Source organism: Colletotrichum paranaense, assembly GCF_030867605.1.
Source record: "Colletotrichum paranaense strain IMI 384185 chromosome Unknown Scaffold_6.1, whole genome shotgun sequence".
NCBI classification, from domain to species: domain Eukaryota; kingdom Fungi; phylum Ascomycota; class Sordariomycetes; order Glomerellales; family Glomerellaceae; genus Colletotrichum; species Colletotrichum paranaense.
Genome location: NW_026848964.1, coordinates 1,503,866 through 1,518,865, shown reverse-complemented (window position 1 = coordinate 1,518,865; position 15,000 = coordinate 1,503,866). Strand labels below are relative to the sequence as shown.

The 15,000-nt window shown below is 51.5% G+C and overlaps 2 protein-coding genes across 2 annotated transcripts; one reads left to right on the top strand and one right to left on the bottom strand.

The window, feature by feature from the left end:
* Positions 1 to 53: 53 nt before the first annotated feature.
* CPAR01_08151 (acetyltransferase) lies at positions 54 to 1,670 on the top strand (the record flags this gene model as incomplete). The annotated part of the gene is made up of 3 exons (XM_060492420.1): positions 54 to 1,374; positions 1,430 to 1,573; positions 1,624 to 1,670. The coding sequence occupies 3 exons, from the start codon at positions 54 to 56 to the stop codon at positions 1,668 to 1,670; spliced, it is 1,512 nt and encodes a 503-aa protein (XP_060348790.1).
* Positions 1,671 to 8,586: 6,916 nt separating this feature from the next.
* Positions 8,587 to 13,491, bottom strand: CPAR01_08150 (uncharacterized protein; the record flags this gene model as incomplete). Its single annotated transcript, XM_060492419.1, has 1 exon — positions 8,587 to 13,491. One exon carries the CDS (start codon positions 13,489 to 13,491, stop codon positions 8,587 to 8,589), a length of 4,905 nt encoding a protein of 1,634 aa, XP_060348789.1.
* Positions 13,492 to 15,000: the final 1,509 nt, after the last annotated feature.

Sequence of the window (15,000 nt, the reverse complement as noted above, 5' to 3'; positions counted from 1 at the left end):
ATCACCATGTCACGTCTAAGAAAAGCCCAAAGTCTACACAAACTACCCCAACCATGTTACTATGGGACCGACAAGACTGTATCCCCCTGAGAAGAATTCTATCGGAAGACGACATAATCGTCCTGCTCACGCCTGTTGTTGTTCCTCACAATAGATTCGCAGACAACGACAAGGATCCCTTCGAACCGTTGGGCCGTGCCATTGCTTCGCGGCACTCATTGGTCCGCCATGTGCCATATACGAAAAGAGGCGGCATCACCAACGTTCACTACGAGTTCATCAAAAGGGCAAAAGCAATCGTCTTTGTCATCTCTGGAGCTCATGTAGACGATGATGTCTCGCAAATCGACTTGGCCGATGCCGCACGAACAATGGCAGACGAGCGACCGCAGATCATAGTAGCTTGCTGCAACCTCCAAATCCAGAACCTCCACGTCGACCACTTTGCTACGCTTGTGCAAATCACAGGCTACTCGCCATCTGAGCTAGAAGCTGCTGCTTCCATCATCTTTGACGACGTTCGTCCACCTACCATCAGCTCAGTTCCCGTACAAAACCTCATCATCGCCCCAAGAACTTGGGATGTCGAAGTCTGCGGTATAGACATGGGCCCTATCCATCAGTTGTGGACGGAATGCCTTCCACCCAAATTTCATCTCCCGCAGTACCAGCTTGTCCTGCTCCTCCAGAGAGATGGCTTTTCCAGACACTATGTCGTGCGCGAACCAGAAAACAAGCAGATTGTGGGCTTCTGCGCTACATTTACCACGTATCCAGATGGGGGGCAAGAGAATTTGCTCGGCTCGGTAGCCGTATTGATTGTCAAGAACTCATATCGCGGAAGAGGTGTCGGATTAACACTACATAACTATGCCCTTAAACAGCTCCAGAGAACCCGAGGCGTCAACAGGCTGCAACTGGGATCAGCCTTTCCGCGTCTCTTGTACGGCGTGCCGTCTGATTTCTTCTCACGAGACTGGTTTTCACGACGAGGCTGGAATATGGATGGGTTCCAGCCCGGCCAAGGACAGGAGGTCTCAGACTGGCTCCTCAAATTCGAAGACATGCCCGCAAAGAGCTTTTCGTCAGCTGGACTGACTTTCAGGCGATGCGACATGATGGAGTACCACCAGGTTCTAGCAATTGTCAGTCGAGACGTGGCTCGCAAAGATAATATGGGATGGTACGACCAATACTGCAACCTGGACGGCACACCTCACATTGAGGATGTCGTCCTCGGTCTGGAAGGTGACACTATCGTAGCTGTTGCTTTGACCTATATTCCCAATTCTGGGAGTCCAGCCGGCAACGACCTGCCGTGGGCGAAAGCCATTGGCGCGGATGCGGGGGGAGTTACCTGCATTTGCATCATAGGTTTGTAGTCACGCTAAACATATCTAGTGGATTTTCCTGCTGACTCTTGTTTCAGATGACCATCCCGAAATGGTGAACAGCCGGGACTCTGTGATGATCAGGCTGCTCGATATGTGTGTCAAGTTGTTGGCTGAGCAAGGCATGCGACAACTGTTCATCGACGGCATGAAGGGAGGGGACGACGGTTTCCAATCTCTGGGTAAGTGCGATGATTGTGCGAGAAAGCGTCCTACTAATTTGGCTGGAAAGGTTTCCGACAATGGGCGCGGTACAAGGAAGTTTGGCGAAAGGTTTAAGTTACGTCTATGAATCCCATCGGCCAGCAAACGCTACACCAGGATGCGGTATCCCACGCTTCACAAGATTTGCAGACGTTACTCAGCAGTCATTGGAAATCCTCGGCGCAAGATTGCAGACCAGAGGATTTTAAATCCCGAAACTATTTCCCACCTACAACGATGGACTCAATCCATTGTCGACCCAAGCTGACGAAACATTAGCAGCTCGTATTGGCTCGTATTGAAGGAGGCCTGGATAGTCAAATCGGCACCAGCCAGCAACGCGTATCGAAATCGAGGAACTGCTGCTCGAGATACTGCGTATTAATACCAGCAAGAGTTCCTAAATTCAGCAACGGTGTGACTTTTTTTTCAATGCGACTTCAGACAGAGGACTTTCAATTGTCAGCACAGTACCCAATCGCGCTTCTTGGCTTGCTGACCATGTCTGACACTGGCACATCATGAGCACTCGTGGCACCTATCATGGCCATCCCTTCGGATCTAGATGCTCCTTTTCGGCTCTGCTCAAGTCGAACATCCATTTACCACCCTCCACAAACTCACATTCCCCGCGCCACGTTTTATCCATTGTTACATTGAGATCAAAGACACGCGTGTAGCGCGATCTTCCTTCTGAGTCTTTGATGGGCTACATATGCATGAAGCTTGACGACAGTAAAAGGTTCCAAGAGCACAAGGCACGTCGGACTGTTCAAGCACGTTGAACAGCTAATTGGTTCATTCGCAACTTTTAGCCTTGTTCCGACTATCCCGATGAAGACGGACCGCCCAGCCCCAAGACTTCCTCTTGACCATTTCGAATTCAACAGAGGCACAATCTCAGTCAGAGGGCATTCCGAGTATCGAGTTGAACACACCGATAAGAGCTCATATCACCGGTGCCGATCAGACGCCTTTTGGGCAGCTTTTGAAGCATGATTCTGATCTTCACATTGTCACCCGCAATGAGTAAGAGGCCATTGACGCCCAACTGACGATCACGAAACATGTCGCTTCCAATCGTGCCATGCACGTCCCATAGGTACGCTGCGCCATAGGATCATGGTGTTGGCACCGTCGATCACGCAGACCGAATACCGGGGAAACTTGTCTTGAATAGATTGACCCTCGAGCTCAAGGCCAACTGAAGGAAGAGAGGACTCAATGGTCCGACATATTCCAACACACAGACCCTCCGGCTTCCATTGCATAGTCCCCGGACCTAGGGTATGCAAAACTGCAGACTCCTCCATGCTCCCTTGACTTCCTTCGACTAAGGAGCTCAAGGGGGGAGAGAAACTCGGTGGATTGTTGACCGGGAGCAGCCGAGCCAAACCGACAACTCCTTTAGCGTCCGGCATCCCGGTCATGTCAGCGGGGTTGTCTCCGTTTCACGGCCCAACCAGTCCCTTCGAGTAATATGGCAAGTTGGCAAATGATAACCAGCCGACCACCCTGGTTCCCCAGATCCCTGGTCACAGGTACCGTCTTTTTTGGTGTCAGAAATGCACGTTGGATCACACCCAGAAAAGGCTTAGTAAATTTATCTTGTTAAGCAATCGCCCCCTCTCGCCTAAAGTTGCCGAGTAACGAGTAAACATGCCCAGCTTCCGCGCAGCCTGATATAGTATCCGGCGCAAAGCAAGGTAAAGAAGTCGACTCAACGCCGTTTATCCCCAGGAAGCTGACCATGATTACACTAGGACTTGTATCCGTATCAACTCGACGAGCTTCAACGCCCTACCGCTTACAACTCCCGCCATCTAAGTGGTCTTGTATGGAGATGAACTTACCTGAGGCGTACATAACGGTGGCCGTATAAACTGGCCCACTCCTGCCTGAACACCTATCGTGAACCGCACGTCTGACGAATTCAAATTGCTGTTGGCGCAGAGTAGTGTAGCGTAATAGGCACACTTTGCTGACATGGTCGCAAAGGCAGGCCCAAATTTTTGGAGACGAATCTCTTTTTCAGACCCCAAGCGGCACAGCCAAGGTCGGGAAATCCCCGTAAACCTCGGGCGTCGTCGATGTTGTGCCTCTCACCGCCGATCCAAGCACGTCTTTTGATGTAAATCATCAAGAACCATACCCAGCTACAGCTCTATCAAGCGGACGGTGAACCAATGCGTGTGTGTATGCGTATGCGTGTGTGTGCGACGGACTTGTTTCTTCTTCGCGTTTACCGAACGCACCAAGAAGGCTATCCTATCCCAGCACAGCACAAAACTGACGAAAAGCTGACGCGCAGGAGCGCAGGAAAAAAAAAGGCCAGGGATTAGAACTTGCAATGGGCTTATGGGTGAGAAAAAAAGGAGGGGAGGGGGAAAAGGTGGGCAACACCGCCGCCGCACGCCGCCGCCGCCGCCCTTTGAGTGACCGCCACGAACACACCACAGGAATTTTTTCGGCAACCCACTGGATCATCTGCTTTGTGCGACCAGAGACTTTTAAAGGATCGGGCGCTTGATGCGGCAAAGCGGGCACGACGTTATCGGCTCTTTATTTACGCATTAGGTAGTATAGATGACTCCCTATCACCGTCGATTCAGAGACGCCATGGTTAGCTAGAAGTGCATGAAGAAGGTCTATGGAAGGAGACTCCGATGGTAAGCTGGCCGGTGGGCTCGGATCTTGTGCCGCTGTCGGGTTGCCAGCTGCCTGCCTCCTCTCCCTCCCTTCCCCCCAATTCCAAAGGGCAAATGTGAATCGGGATTGCTTTCCGTCTTCAGCTCTTTTCTGGCAAGTATATACCCCCGACTTTCCAGATCCCGAGGAGGTGGGAGCCCTGACTATGTCGCTCGGTCGTGGGACGTAATTAGTCGTTGGACAAGGCCTGTTTGTCTTCAATATTCAGATCCCCGAGGCGCGTCTTTCACGTGAGGTATCTGCCCTTACCCAAAGTTGTCTATCTTCTGAGATGTGAGATCGGTCTGTATCTTAGCCTCTCAAACAGAGCATACACACAAGAGGGGACCTGCCGTCGGTATGATGTATCCAAGGATGGAATCGGAGGGTGCCGAGCAGCCGAACGCCCTTGCAGGACGTTGAGAGCTGAAAGTGGACGACGGCATGGAGTGTGCATATGCATTTGTCTAAGGAATCGTGATGAACGAGTCAGTGCCGGAGAGTAAGGTAGCCAAGTCAGTATGATTGATCAAGAGGTACCAGATACAAGGAGACCGTCATCACTTGAGGGATTTGATGTGAAGCCGAGAGATGGAACTCCTTTCTTCCCAGGTTTTCATGGATCCGAGTGGTAGTCGCTCTCGCCAAGAGAGAACGTTGAACAAAAGATCAGACTTTATGCCCTGTATACCAACCCGCCAAGACGTTGTTATCTTTCGCTCCAAAGTGATCAAATGGAAGCTGTGAGGATATCTGTCTTGGCGTCGTGGCGGTCTATGCCAGAGGATTCTGATAGAGAGCTCTAGAAATAGATGATGGTAGCTCACTATGGAATCTTCAAGCCGTCAAGGGGGAAAAAAGTGAGGCATTGAGGAAACCCTCGACGAAGGGGCGATATACTACCGCGAGTCTAGTAATGTTCAAATGGTATCGAAACTTAATTCGAAGCAGGGGTTGTTAATAGGTCAAACAGAGAGACCCTTATGAGGATTAAGATACGGCTTAATGTGAATGTAGGACATCCCCCGCATCGAACAGAATAAGAACGAAGACATTTGAACGGCTATGTATTGTTGCTTCGCAAAGTTCTCAATCCTAGAAATTCAAATGGTGGTTTTGCTACGGAAGAGCAATTCAAATTTCTTGAGGGCAGAGTTCCATTTGGGATTTTACCCCTGATACAACGTTCCAGCGCCAAGCCCCATAGGCCAACGAAAAACGGTGTCGATTCGGTACGAACCGTATAGAACAAGTGGTGCGGTTTGTTACGTGACACGATTGCCGACCTTTTGGCAGCCCCAAATCGAAATTCTGGGTCTGGTAGAGTTGAGCCCGTAGGGTGTTGAAAGTGTTCTTCATCGCGAGTTGAGTCTGGTGGGAAATATCCCAGGGTGGTTCAAGGCACTTGATGCGCTATATACGCTTTTGAAAACAGCTCAGTTTAATCTACCCGTAGAAGGCTTTTCAAAAAAGGTGGCGGTCTTATCTCGAAAGCCACGCTCTGCGGAAGAAGAAAAACCTTGTCCTACCACCTATGAAATCTAGAGCGGTGGAGGGGGGATTAGTGAGCCAATGAGCGCCATGATGGATGAAATGGGCTCGGCGTCGGAGGGGGGTGCGGGCAGTATCACAACGTCGATTTATACAATTTTGACTTTTTGGACCACGGGCCTAGAACGTGGTCTACCATATCTTGGATCGATATCGTTGTGTACTACCTACGAGTGTGATTGAAAAGAGGGGTAGACGAAGGTCTGCGAGGTAGCTTGTACATTGATCGTGGGAATTTTGTGGCGTTTAGCTTTTGGGGTTTGAAGTATGTGGCATTCTTGGCTTCCGTCTCAGGTGTCCTGTATACTTAATCCTATAGACGCCTTGATGGTTTCAGCGGCATTGCTTTTTCGAGATAGTCCGAGGCATAAAGAATAGGCATTGCGATTGACACTGGGATGGAAAGCTGTAGAGCACGCCTTCTTGGTCGGTGTCTTGTCGCTTGGTCGAGCACCATTGCGGTCACGGAAGTTGACGATGGACGCTCTCTTCAAGTCATGGCTAATTGGAGTGAACTGCAAACTTAGCTTTGTAAACTTTGGCCATACGCCTACAAAGGTATGGTTGTGTGTTAAAGACGGTATTATCTTAAGGGAAGGCGAAATCGGCAGACCTGCTGTGCGAATCGTGATGCGAGTTTCTGTTGTTATTGTAGTTGCCGCTAATTTTGACCGATACTTGGAGTCTACACATTCTGTGGAGAAAGCTTGATGATCTTTTTCTTAATTGCGAAAGATGTCAGTAGTTTCCCCTTCCTTGCAGAGCCTATTGCGCCGGGTTTACATGGCGTTTTCCTGAGCCATGTCGCCGTGGAGTTGGAGTCAGTGGCTCTGGAGAAGACCCAAAAGAGGATGCGATTAAACCTAGCACATCGCTACAAGTCGGGAGTCTGAGTCGACCCGGCGATTATTGGTACTCAGGTAATAAGATGAGGGCATCGAAATGGGTAGTCGGATCACGTCGCGATATTCTGATGAAGTGTGATCAAATATCATACACTGATCAAGAGAGCACGTAAGAGAAAGCGACACTCAGAGAGCAATATTAGTAGAGAACGAAACGCCAAGAATCACACCTTCCATATGTGAATGTAGCACTGGCCTTGTCTCCGAATTCATGGCGACATGTCCGCATGGCTTGCGTCTAAAATCGATGTTCTGGCCCAAAGGACATTGAAAGAAGGTATACCTAGGTAAAAGCCGAGTGCCGAAGAAATGGCCTACTGATTCTAGATGGCGGGCATTGGCCTAGAATGACCGTCATCGAAGTAGTCGACCCCTCGATCGTATTTGTTCTGCACGTCTATAAAGATGCATCGATTGTTGATCGATTGTGGTGGCTGTCAGCCACCGAAAGGCTAAAAAAAAGGCATGCGAAATACTAAGCAGGCATATATCTACTGCCACTTCAGATCCTCCAGGTGTTCCTCCACGAACTCGGTGATGCGCGACAATGGCTTCGGAATAGACAAGCTACATTCATTGTCTCCGTAGAGCTGGGTCCCCTGCGATCGAGTCCATTACGGCCTTGCCAAGTATGCCTTCGACGAGCGTCTAAGACGATGTGGCGGAAGCGTAACTATACTAGGAGATCGGGTTCGAACGCTGCTAAGGTACTACCCAGATGAGTTCGGCTTTCCAGTACTTATTCGGATTAACTGGGCCGGGTTCATGACTGTTCTACGAAAGCTGAAGCTATATCTTCATTCGATCGCGATGCTGTGTTATGACTGATGGTCGCGCATTCTCCTCATCATGACAGGGCGGAAGTGGAACCCCATTGAGCGATTCACGTCGCTACTTTATCTTCTTCCTCGGCATATGGCCTTGGAAGAAATTGAAAACCTGTAAAGCTCGCTAGCTCTTCAGATTCGCAGTGGGCAGGGGAATGTGAAAGTCGGACTTCTCTACCGTTTGATGGGCTGACAGCTGACTCGAGTATGATGCTTCGTTGTATCCCTCATCCTTCCGAAAGTGTGAAATACGTCAAAACGTGGTTGTCAAATGCGCTCGATTTTTTCTTCATAGTGCTTGGTTCTCGCCTCGAAGTTGATTGACTTCGCCGCCGGGTCGCACAAAAGACTCTGTCGATGTTGTGACAACTGTATGGTAACGCGGCATTCTCAAGTTTTGGAGTCGCAGTCATTACCAAGTCGTAACAGTAGCTTTCATTGATTTTGCAATCTTCTGTGGAGAGAGCAGAGCAAACCGGTCAGGGAAATCCATCGGATGTCCTGAACCGGTAAAGAGATGATGACGCGAACTGCGTTGATTTTCAGGCGCCAACGACATTCAGTCCAACTTTCATTTCCATAAGAATGAAGCCTCACTGCTGTGTAAAGGCAACTTAAGCGCAGCCGCCTCGTTTCTAATGGGGGCTATGGGCCAAGGACCAAGTCAATGATGGTACGAGTTAGGAGCGAAGTCACACAATACACACATCGGATTACATCGTCGATGAGAAGTGGGAAGGGTCTTTCTTTCGTATCAAAGTAGCCTACACACTAAGGGGGACTCAGAGGATCCCCGTAAATCATTGAAGAGAAAGAAGAAAAAAATAACTTTTGATGGTATTCGAGCCCAAGGATCCGCCGACACCCCTTTTACCCCTCGCTCCTTTTTGTCAATCAAGTCGTCAAAGACTCCGTATGTTTTGAATTTCGTTTGCATTCTCGTCCGCCATTAGGTTTCGTTTCGAATTTGTGCCCACGCCTGCTTTTTCGTTGTAAAGTGAAAATTGAAATGTCCGTGCTTTATGCCCACTTGGAGAAGTCGACGGATTCAACCAGAGCGTCGAGTCCGTTTGCTGGTGAGACTTCCGTGTCGTTGGTAGTGGTAGAGAGCATAGAACTCCGGTGGCTGGTCTGCTCGCTGGTGCTCGTGAAAAAGGTTGCGACCGAGGACCGGCGCAGACTGCTGAAGCTGTCGCGTACATTGGCCGCAGACTTGGACGCATCTGCGCCTTGTGCTATGAGGTGATTATTACCCAGAACTGCGCCGCCCAATGACGAAGGCGGCGGCGAAGGTGTCGAGGTACTATTCAAGTGGCTCAAATGAGGATGCGACGATTGGTGGGTGCCGGCAGCGTTGTTCTTGGGGCCGTGTTTGTCTCGCAGCTTCTTGATCTCTCTGAGCCTGTTGCGCCAAGAACTGACATGCTCGCCACCCTCGCGGTTTGCCCACACCAGACAAAAGACGGAGGCATTGAGGGCCAGAAGCCGGATGAATCCTGGTAGAGCCCTCAGGCTGACCATCTTTGTCTCAGAGGCCGGCGAGATTTCGGGAAAGCCGGGTTTGCTCATCACCTGTACTTTGTAAAACGGGGGATGCTTCCCTTCGCTCGGCGGGTTTTCTCTGATAGTGAGGAACGATGCTCTCGCTTCTGGAGTGATGACGATGTTGACGTAGTTGAACTCACTCGGGAACGTGTCAAATCTGAAGGGCATGCCAGAGTCGTTGAAAATGATGTTGACAAAGTCGTTGCCAATGTGCCGCTTTTTCATGATGACTTGAGGGTCCCGCTCGAGGTTGGTGGGCATTTGTGTGATGACATGGAAAACCATTTCGGTTACCTTGTCACGCCAGCAAAAAGTGTACTCGCCATCGGTGTCGTACTCTCTGTCGAGTCCTTGGGTATTGAATTTGGACCCTTTCAGCCTCGTCAGAGCGCCTAGACCGTTGAGAAAAGCCACATAGTCGCTGCTGCCCGAGACGTTGGCAAGAATCTCCGTCTCTTCTGTTTGGCCTTCACCAATGTACACCACTCCAACCTTGTGTCCGTCTACGGTGGAGTTGCGGTCAAAAAGACGAACCGTTCTTTGGGTCGGTTCATCGTTGGGGAGAGGAATAGGCCGGGCAGTATCCTGCGTTTGAGGAGTTGAAGTCATCAACTGCACCATCAAATGGCTGGGAAGGATATTGTTGTTCGTCACTTGGCCATCTCTCGAGACATCAGAAATGTACTGGGCTTGGTGGGCTGGGCGTGGTCGGAAGTTCTCGTGCACAATGTAGGAGGACGTGCCCGACGGTTGCCGCTTCGTTATCTGTGACCACCCGGTCGTCGTTGATTGCTCAATCGTCACAATGCTGTTGCCCATCAACCATCTTCGCTTCAAAATCTCCCCGAACCGCTCCTTAGTAAAGAGAAGGTCCTCAGAGGACTCGTCGGCGTCAGCGTAGGCGACCCTTTGCATGAAATCAAGCGTGACAAGGGCTTGCTCTTCAGGATTCTGTCCACCGTCAACGTCGCTGAGCAGATTCTTGGCAATCCAGCCGACATGGTTGGCACGATCTGGAAGCTTCAGGGCCAAGAACCAGAACGTGATGACGTGGTACGCCAGAGCATATACATACTGAGGCAAATCGTCTGCAGCATTCGGATGTAAAAGGTCCGAGGTGGACCCGGTCGGTGTTGCTGTTTCGCTGTGTAGGCTGCCTCGTTGGGTTTGCTTCTTGTCGCGCACGTACTGGAGATAGCGAACGCAGATTCCAAACACGATGCGGTACTCGTCTTCTCGGAAGTTGACATAGAGGTTTTGCATTCTGCTCAAACAAGCGAGGAACTCCAAAATGTGCATTGCGACGTGGGGCTGTGTAATGATTTGTGCCATCTTCTGCAACATCTGCACCAACGTTTTGCTGGTGGACAGAGGCAGCTCATGGCAACAAATTGACAGCGCGTGAATGCAATACTTTGCGCATCGCTCCCAGGTCGAAATGCCCTTGACAAATGCTTGCACGATCTCGTCCTCTTGGTCCTTTTGGAAGTACTCGTGGTAGCTGAGAATCATTGTCAAGGTGTGGAATAGACAGATAGCGACATCAGCGCGTCGCAGGCTTGTAGAGTTTGGCGGCTCTTGGAAGTTGTTCGTCCTGATTTGCTCGCATGTTACTCGCCGAAGCTCTTGAATTTGCGGCACCGCACTGCGGAAAATGGCGTGGTTGGTCAATTGCGAGGGCAGATGAACCAATACCATGCTGTAGATCTCCCATTCGCTGCCGCTTTCAATGATGCGAACAATCGTGTCAAGCCAAGAGTCCATGTTCAATGCGATCTGCTTCGTCTCCATGGCGGATGGTTCGCCTTCTTCGGTGGCCTCCGGCTCTAGGTCCTCGACGAATGATACCAAAATGGGGCTCGCAATCGCCGATGGGGACTCAGGCAATGCCTCAGGGTCAGGCAGCGCCCAAAGTTGTTTGTACGGATAGGATGGTTTTGCCCCGCTGGCGGAGCGGATCGGAAATACTCTCTCTTGGGTTCCCGAGCTACTGAAGGATATTCCTCTCGTAGATCGGGAGACAGCGCCCATGTCGGCCCTACTAGGTCTTGAAGGTTGAGATGCGTCTTCAGAATGCTTCTTCGCCCGAGAAGAAGCTGTGTGGAGCAATGCTGCCGCGAGACCGTCAGATTCTGTGTCGCTTATCAGGAAAACTCGATTTGCCCAATCCGCTCGAAGTCGGAAAAGTAGCTTCATGGCAGTCAGCCGGGCATCAGTCTTGCAATGGCTTGTTTTCGCGATATTGACCAGTGTGTCAAACAGCTTGAGGCTCTTGGGTCCGTCCAAATTCATGCAACGCATGAATAACTTGACGTATCCTCTTGTCACGACTCCGGACGACGTGTAACTCTTGGGAGGAGTCACTGTTTCGCCACCTACAGGAGTCGTTGGGCGAGACGCAGACGAGGCGATGGGCGATAAGAGACGATCATTAACAACAATTGTTCTGAGCGTGTCCGTAATGTAGTTGAAGAGCTCCAGATCTGAGGAAACGGCGACAGAAACCATGAAAGCCACTACAGACTCAAGCACCAGGAGGTTGGTTTCATCGGCAATATGGTTGAGAAGGTCCTTGATCAGATTCGGAACGCAGTCGTCGTCGCCGAGCCCTTCGCCAATAAGGTCCAGCATATCATAGGATTCTGTTACGGCCTGGAGAGATAACAGGCGGGTCTCTGAGCTGCGACTCCTGTTTGCGTAGAACTCTTTAAGGACCAAAGCCAGATTCTCTTCCCACTGTAAGTCCGAAGGCGAGCAGCATCTGAATTCCTGGAAGTAGGTGAGAACGCAGCGCGCTGCCGAGTCTGGAAGTCTAGTGTGGATATCGATGAAGAATCTTATGATGATCTGTCGCGGAATGAAATCACCCGACTTTTGCGCGGCCAACTCCTCCAGGCGCGCAATGAGCTTCAGCAACTCGATCCCTATTGCGCCATCTGGACGATCCGGCTCATTTGCGAGGGCAACCATCTCGCTGTTGACGAGAATGCCCGACGGTGCCTTTTTGGAGCATTCTGCGGCAATGTTCAAAAGTGTCGACCAATCCTCCTCAACGATCAGATGGTGGATGTTACCGGCGCCATCCCGGAAGAGAGAATTGATCAGCTTGAGAACAGCACAATGAACTCGGCCGGAGTCGGTGCTGTGGACAGCTGCGACCAATCCATCAAGGAGGAGTGCAAAAGGCACGGGCGGATATCCCTTCTCCGTGCTTTTCGTCAACAGCTTTTCCAGAACAGCCAACACGCCCCGAATATCTCTCGTGTCTTTCCCCTTGCTGGTTCCATCCGCTGGAAGATTCCGTAGTAGGTCTACAAGCACCCTCACTGCTGCAGGGCCGTTGTGCGATTTCAGGAGAATGGATATTGTGTGCCAAGCGATCTTGGACAGGCTCGGCACGAGGCAGAAAATGGAACCCAGAACCAGGACGCACTCCTTGAAGCTTGCAGTGGGCAAGGCACCGAACGTTACGATGGTGTCAATGACGTTGATGGACGCTTTCAGATCCTCTTCGATGGTCGTGGTAAGACAAACGGCGACCAGGACTTTCATGAGATCAGTCATGGACTTTTCGTTGGCGACGTTGGAGCTGAACTTGATAATGTCGCCGATGAATTTGAAGAGCTGGTGCAGGTTCTTCTCTTCTCCAGCGGCAGAGAACCTTGCCTTGCCAGCGTTCTTCTTGGCATCACGGCTAGCTTGCTTTCTTGCCGCTTTGACTGCCTGGTAGGCTTCGCGAAGCCACACTTCAAGTTGCGGAATAACTTGGTAGTCGAACCCAGATAAGTCGCGGCCGTGGGCAGTGAGGTCTTCAACTGCAGCGAGTTGCAGATGAAAGTCGTTGGCGTGAGCCGGGGCCTTGAGAGTTTCAAAGAAACTTTGACGCTCCAGATCGGTAGAGGCCTTGTGCTTGACGCATTCTGACAAAAGTTCCCAGCCAGCAATTCGCTCCGCATCTGATTTGTTGGACGCAATCATTGTCTTTGCAACATCCCATATTTCTAGCACTGGGTTCATGGGGTGTTCCGCGACGGCAAATCTGAGTGAGTCGGCAGCAGCAACACGTTCTCCGACGGAGCCGTTGCCGTTTCTCAGCACCTGCAAGGACTCCATATGGTTCGGCGACCATCCGCTAAGGGTTGTTCGAGTGGCGTTGACGTGGTCGGCAATGGGCGACAGGATTGAGGAAGCGGACTTGAGGCTCGGCGGAGGGGATTTGGTCAATTTGGCGCCGGTCAGACCCTTGAAAACGCTCGCCAGGCCGCTCGGGCGACTCGAGTCTGGCGAAGAGGGCGCATCTCCTGGCGAAGGTGACATGTGCTCGTCGGTGTGATCGGACTCGGGGTGATTGCTTTTGGACGAGACTAGGCGACGGAGCATGTTAGCTATGTTGTAATGCAGCAAACTTCATATCGGCTTGAAGCGTCGGATAGCGAAAGTGGGTTGATGTTGTCATCGGTGTTGCGAATGATGAGGATGCGAGTTTCTGGGTGGTCCACAGCTTGCGGTTTGTCGATGGTGAGGAAGAACAGCAACGGTATGGTGTTTGCGGACGACCACCTTACTCACAGGCAGAATGGCTTTCAGATCAGCTGGAAAGGTGGCAGCAGGCAATCAGGGAGGCGCCACGGTCCGATGCACCCCATTCAAGGCGAGGCCGACGAGGCAAGCTGCAGGCAGGCCAGATAGTCGATGGTCCCGAAGTGGAAGTGGGAGGTGGAGGGGGCGGGCTCGCAAAGCGTGTGAGGGTGAGCAAGGCCCCCGGCGCAAATGGAACCAGTTGAGAGCTAGCGAGACGGCGGGAAGAGAGGACCTCGGAATGGTTGCCGATGGGAGCTCACGAGAGAACAATGCCAGTGCCAGGTGCGGTGCGGCGGTCCTAGTTCGTAGAGTTGTTGATGGAGCCGGGTGGGAGGGTTGAGGGTTGATCGGGTTGTGCCCGTTGTGCCAAGTAGCGGAAGTTGCTAATGCGCTATCACGACATCACATCGCATCGTGGGCCTTTGGAGGTTTCGGCGGGTGGTGCAAGTCGAAGAAACAGTGACGGGGTGGAAAAGCTGACGGAATGCTGATCCCATGAGTCGGGTGGCACATGGGGTGGAGGTAGCAGGTGCGCAGGTTTTTAGGGGGGCAGAATATGCGGCAAGTACCTGCAGCAGGAACCAACAGTTCGTGGGCGCTCACCTCAACCTACCATAGGTTGGCTTGCTTTGTCCCCCCGACACGGCCTGGAATGTGTGTGCAGTTCCCCCGTTGCAGGTACCTTACCACCTTACAGGTACTGCGTGGCTGCTGAAGGACCTGTAGGATTTAGCCCCACTTGGGATGGCCAGCTGATCCTGCTTGTTTCGCACCAATGTTGTTCCGTTTGCAGAGCTATCAAGGACCTTACTGCTTTGACAGTGACGGCATGCGCCGGCGTCAAATGTATAAATGACGGGAGTCTTTGGGGATACTCCGGGACTTGTCCCACAATAATCGGCACCGGCCCGGACCAAGATCATAAGTTAGGCATCCAACGGCAGGGGCGCTCCATTGTTCAGTCCTCCTGTTTCTATGCATCTGTTTGTAGACACTATCGTACCTATTGTGCAACTGTCCTCTACAGGTGGAAGGTGCAGTACTCCGTACCAGCGCAAAAGTCGGGCGTGTGGCAGAATTTCTTTCGAGCCATGACGCTTCCTAGTGTGATCCGAACTCAACTAAACCCCTTGACGACCTAAGGTAAACAGCCAGGGAAGGTAAAACACTATCTTCAGCAGCAGCTTTGTCTCTTTGCCGTTCTGCGTCAAGCCTGGCGGATGCTTCATTCCAATCGCCCTACCTGAGGTCTCTCCATCTTCTGTAGCGCACAGACCAATCGCACGCTTGCCCCGGTGCCTACTGCCT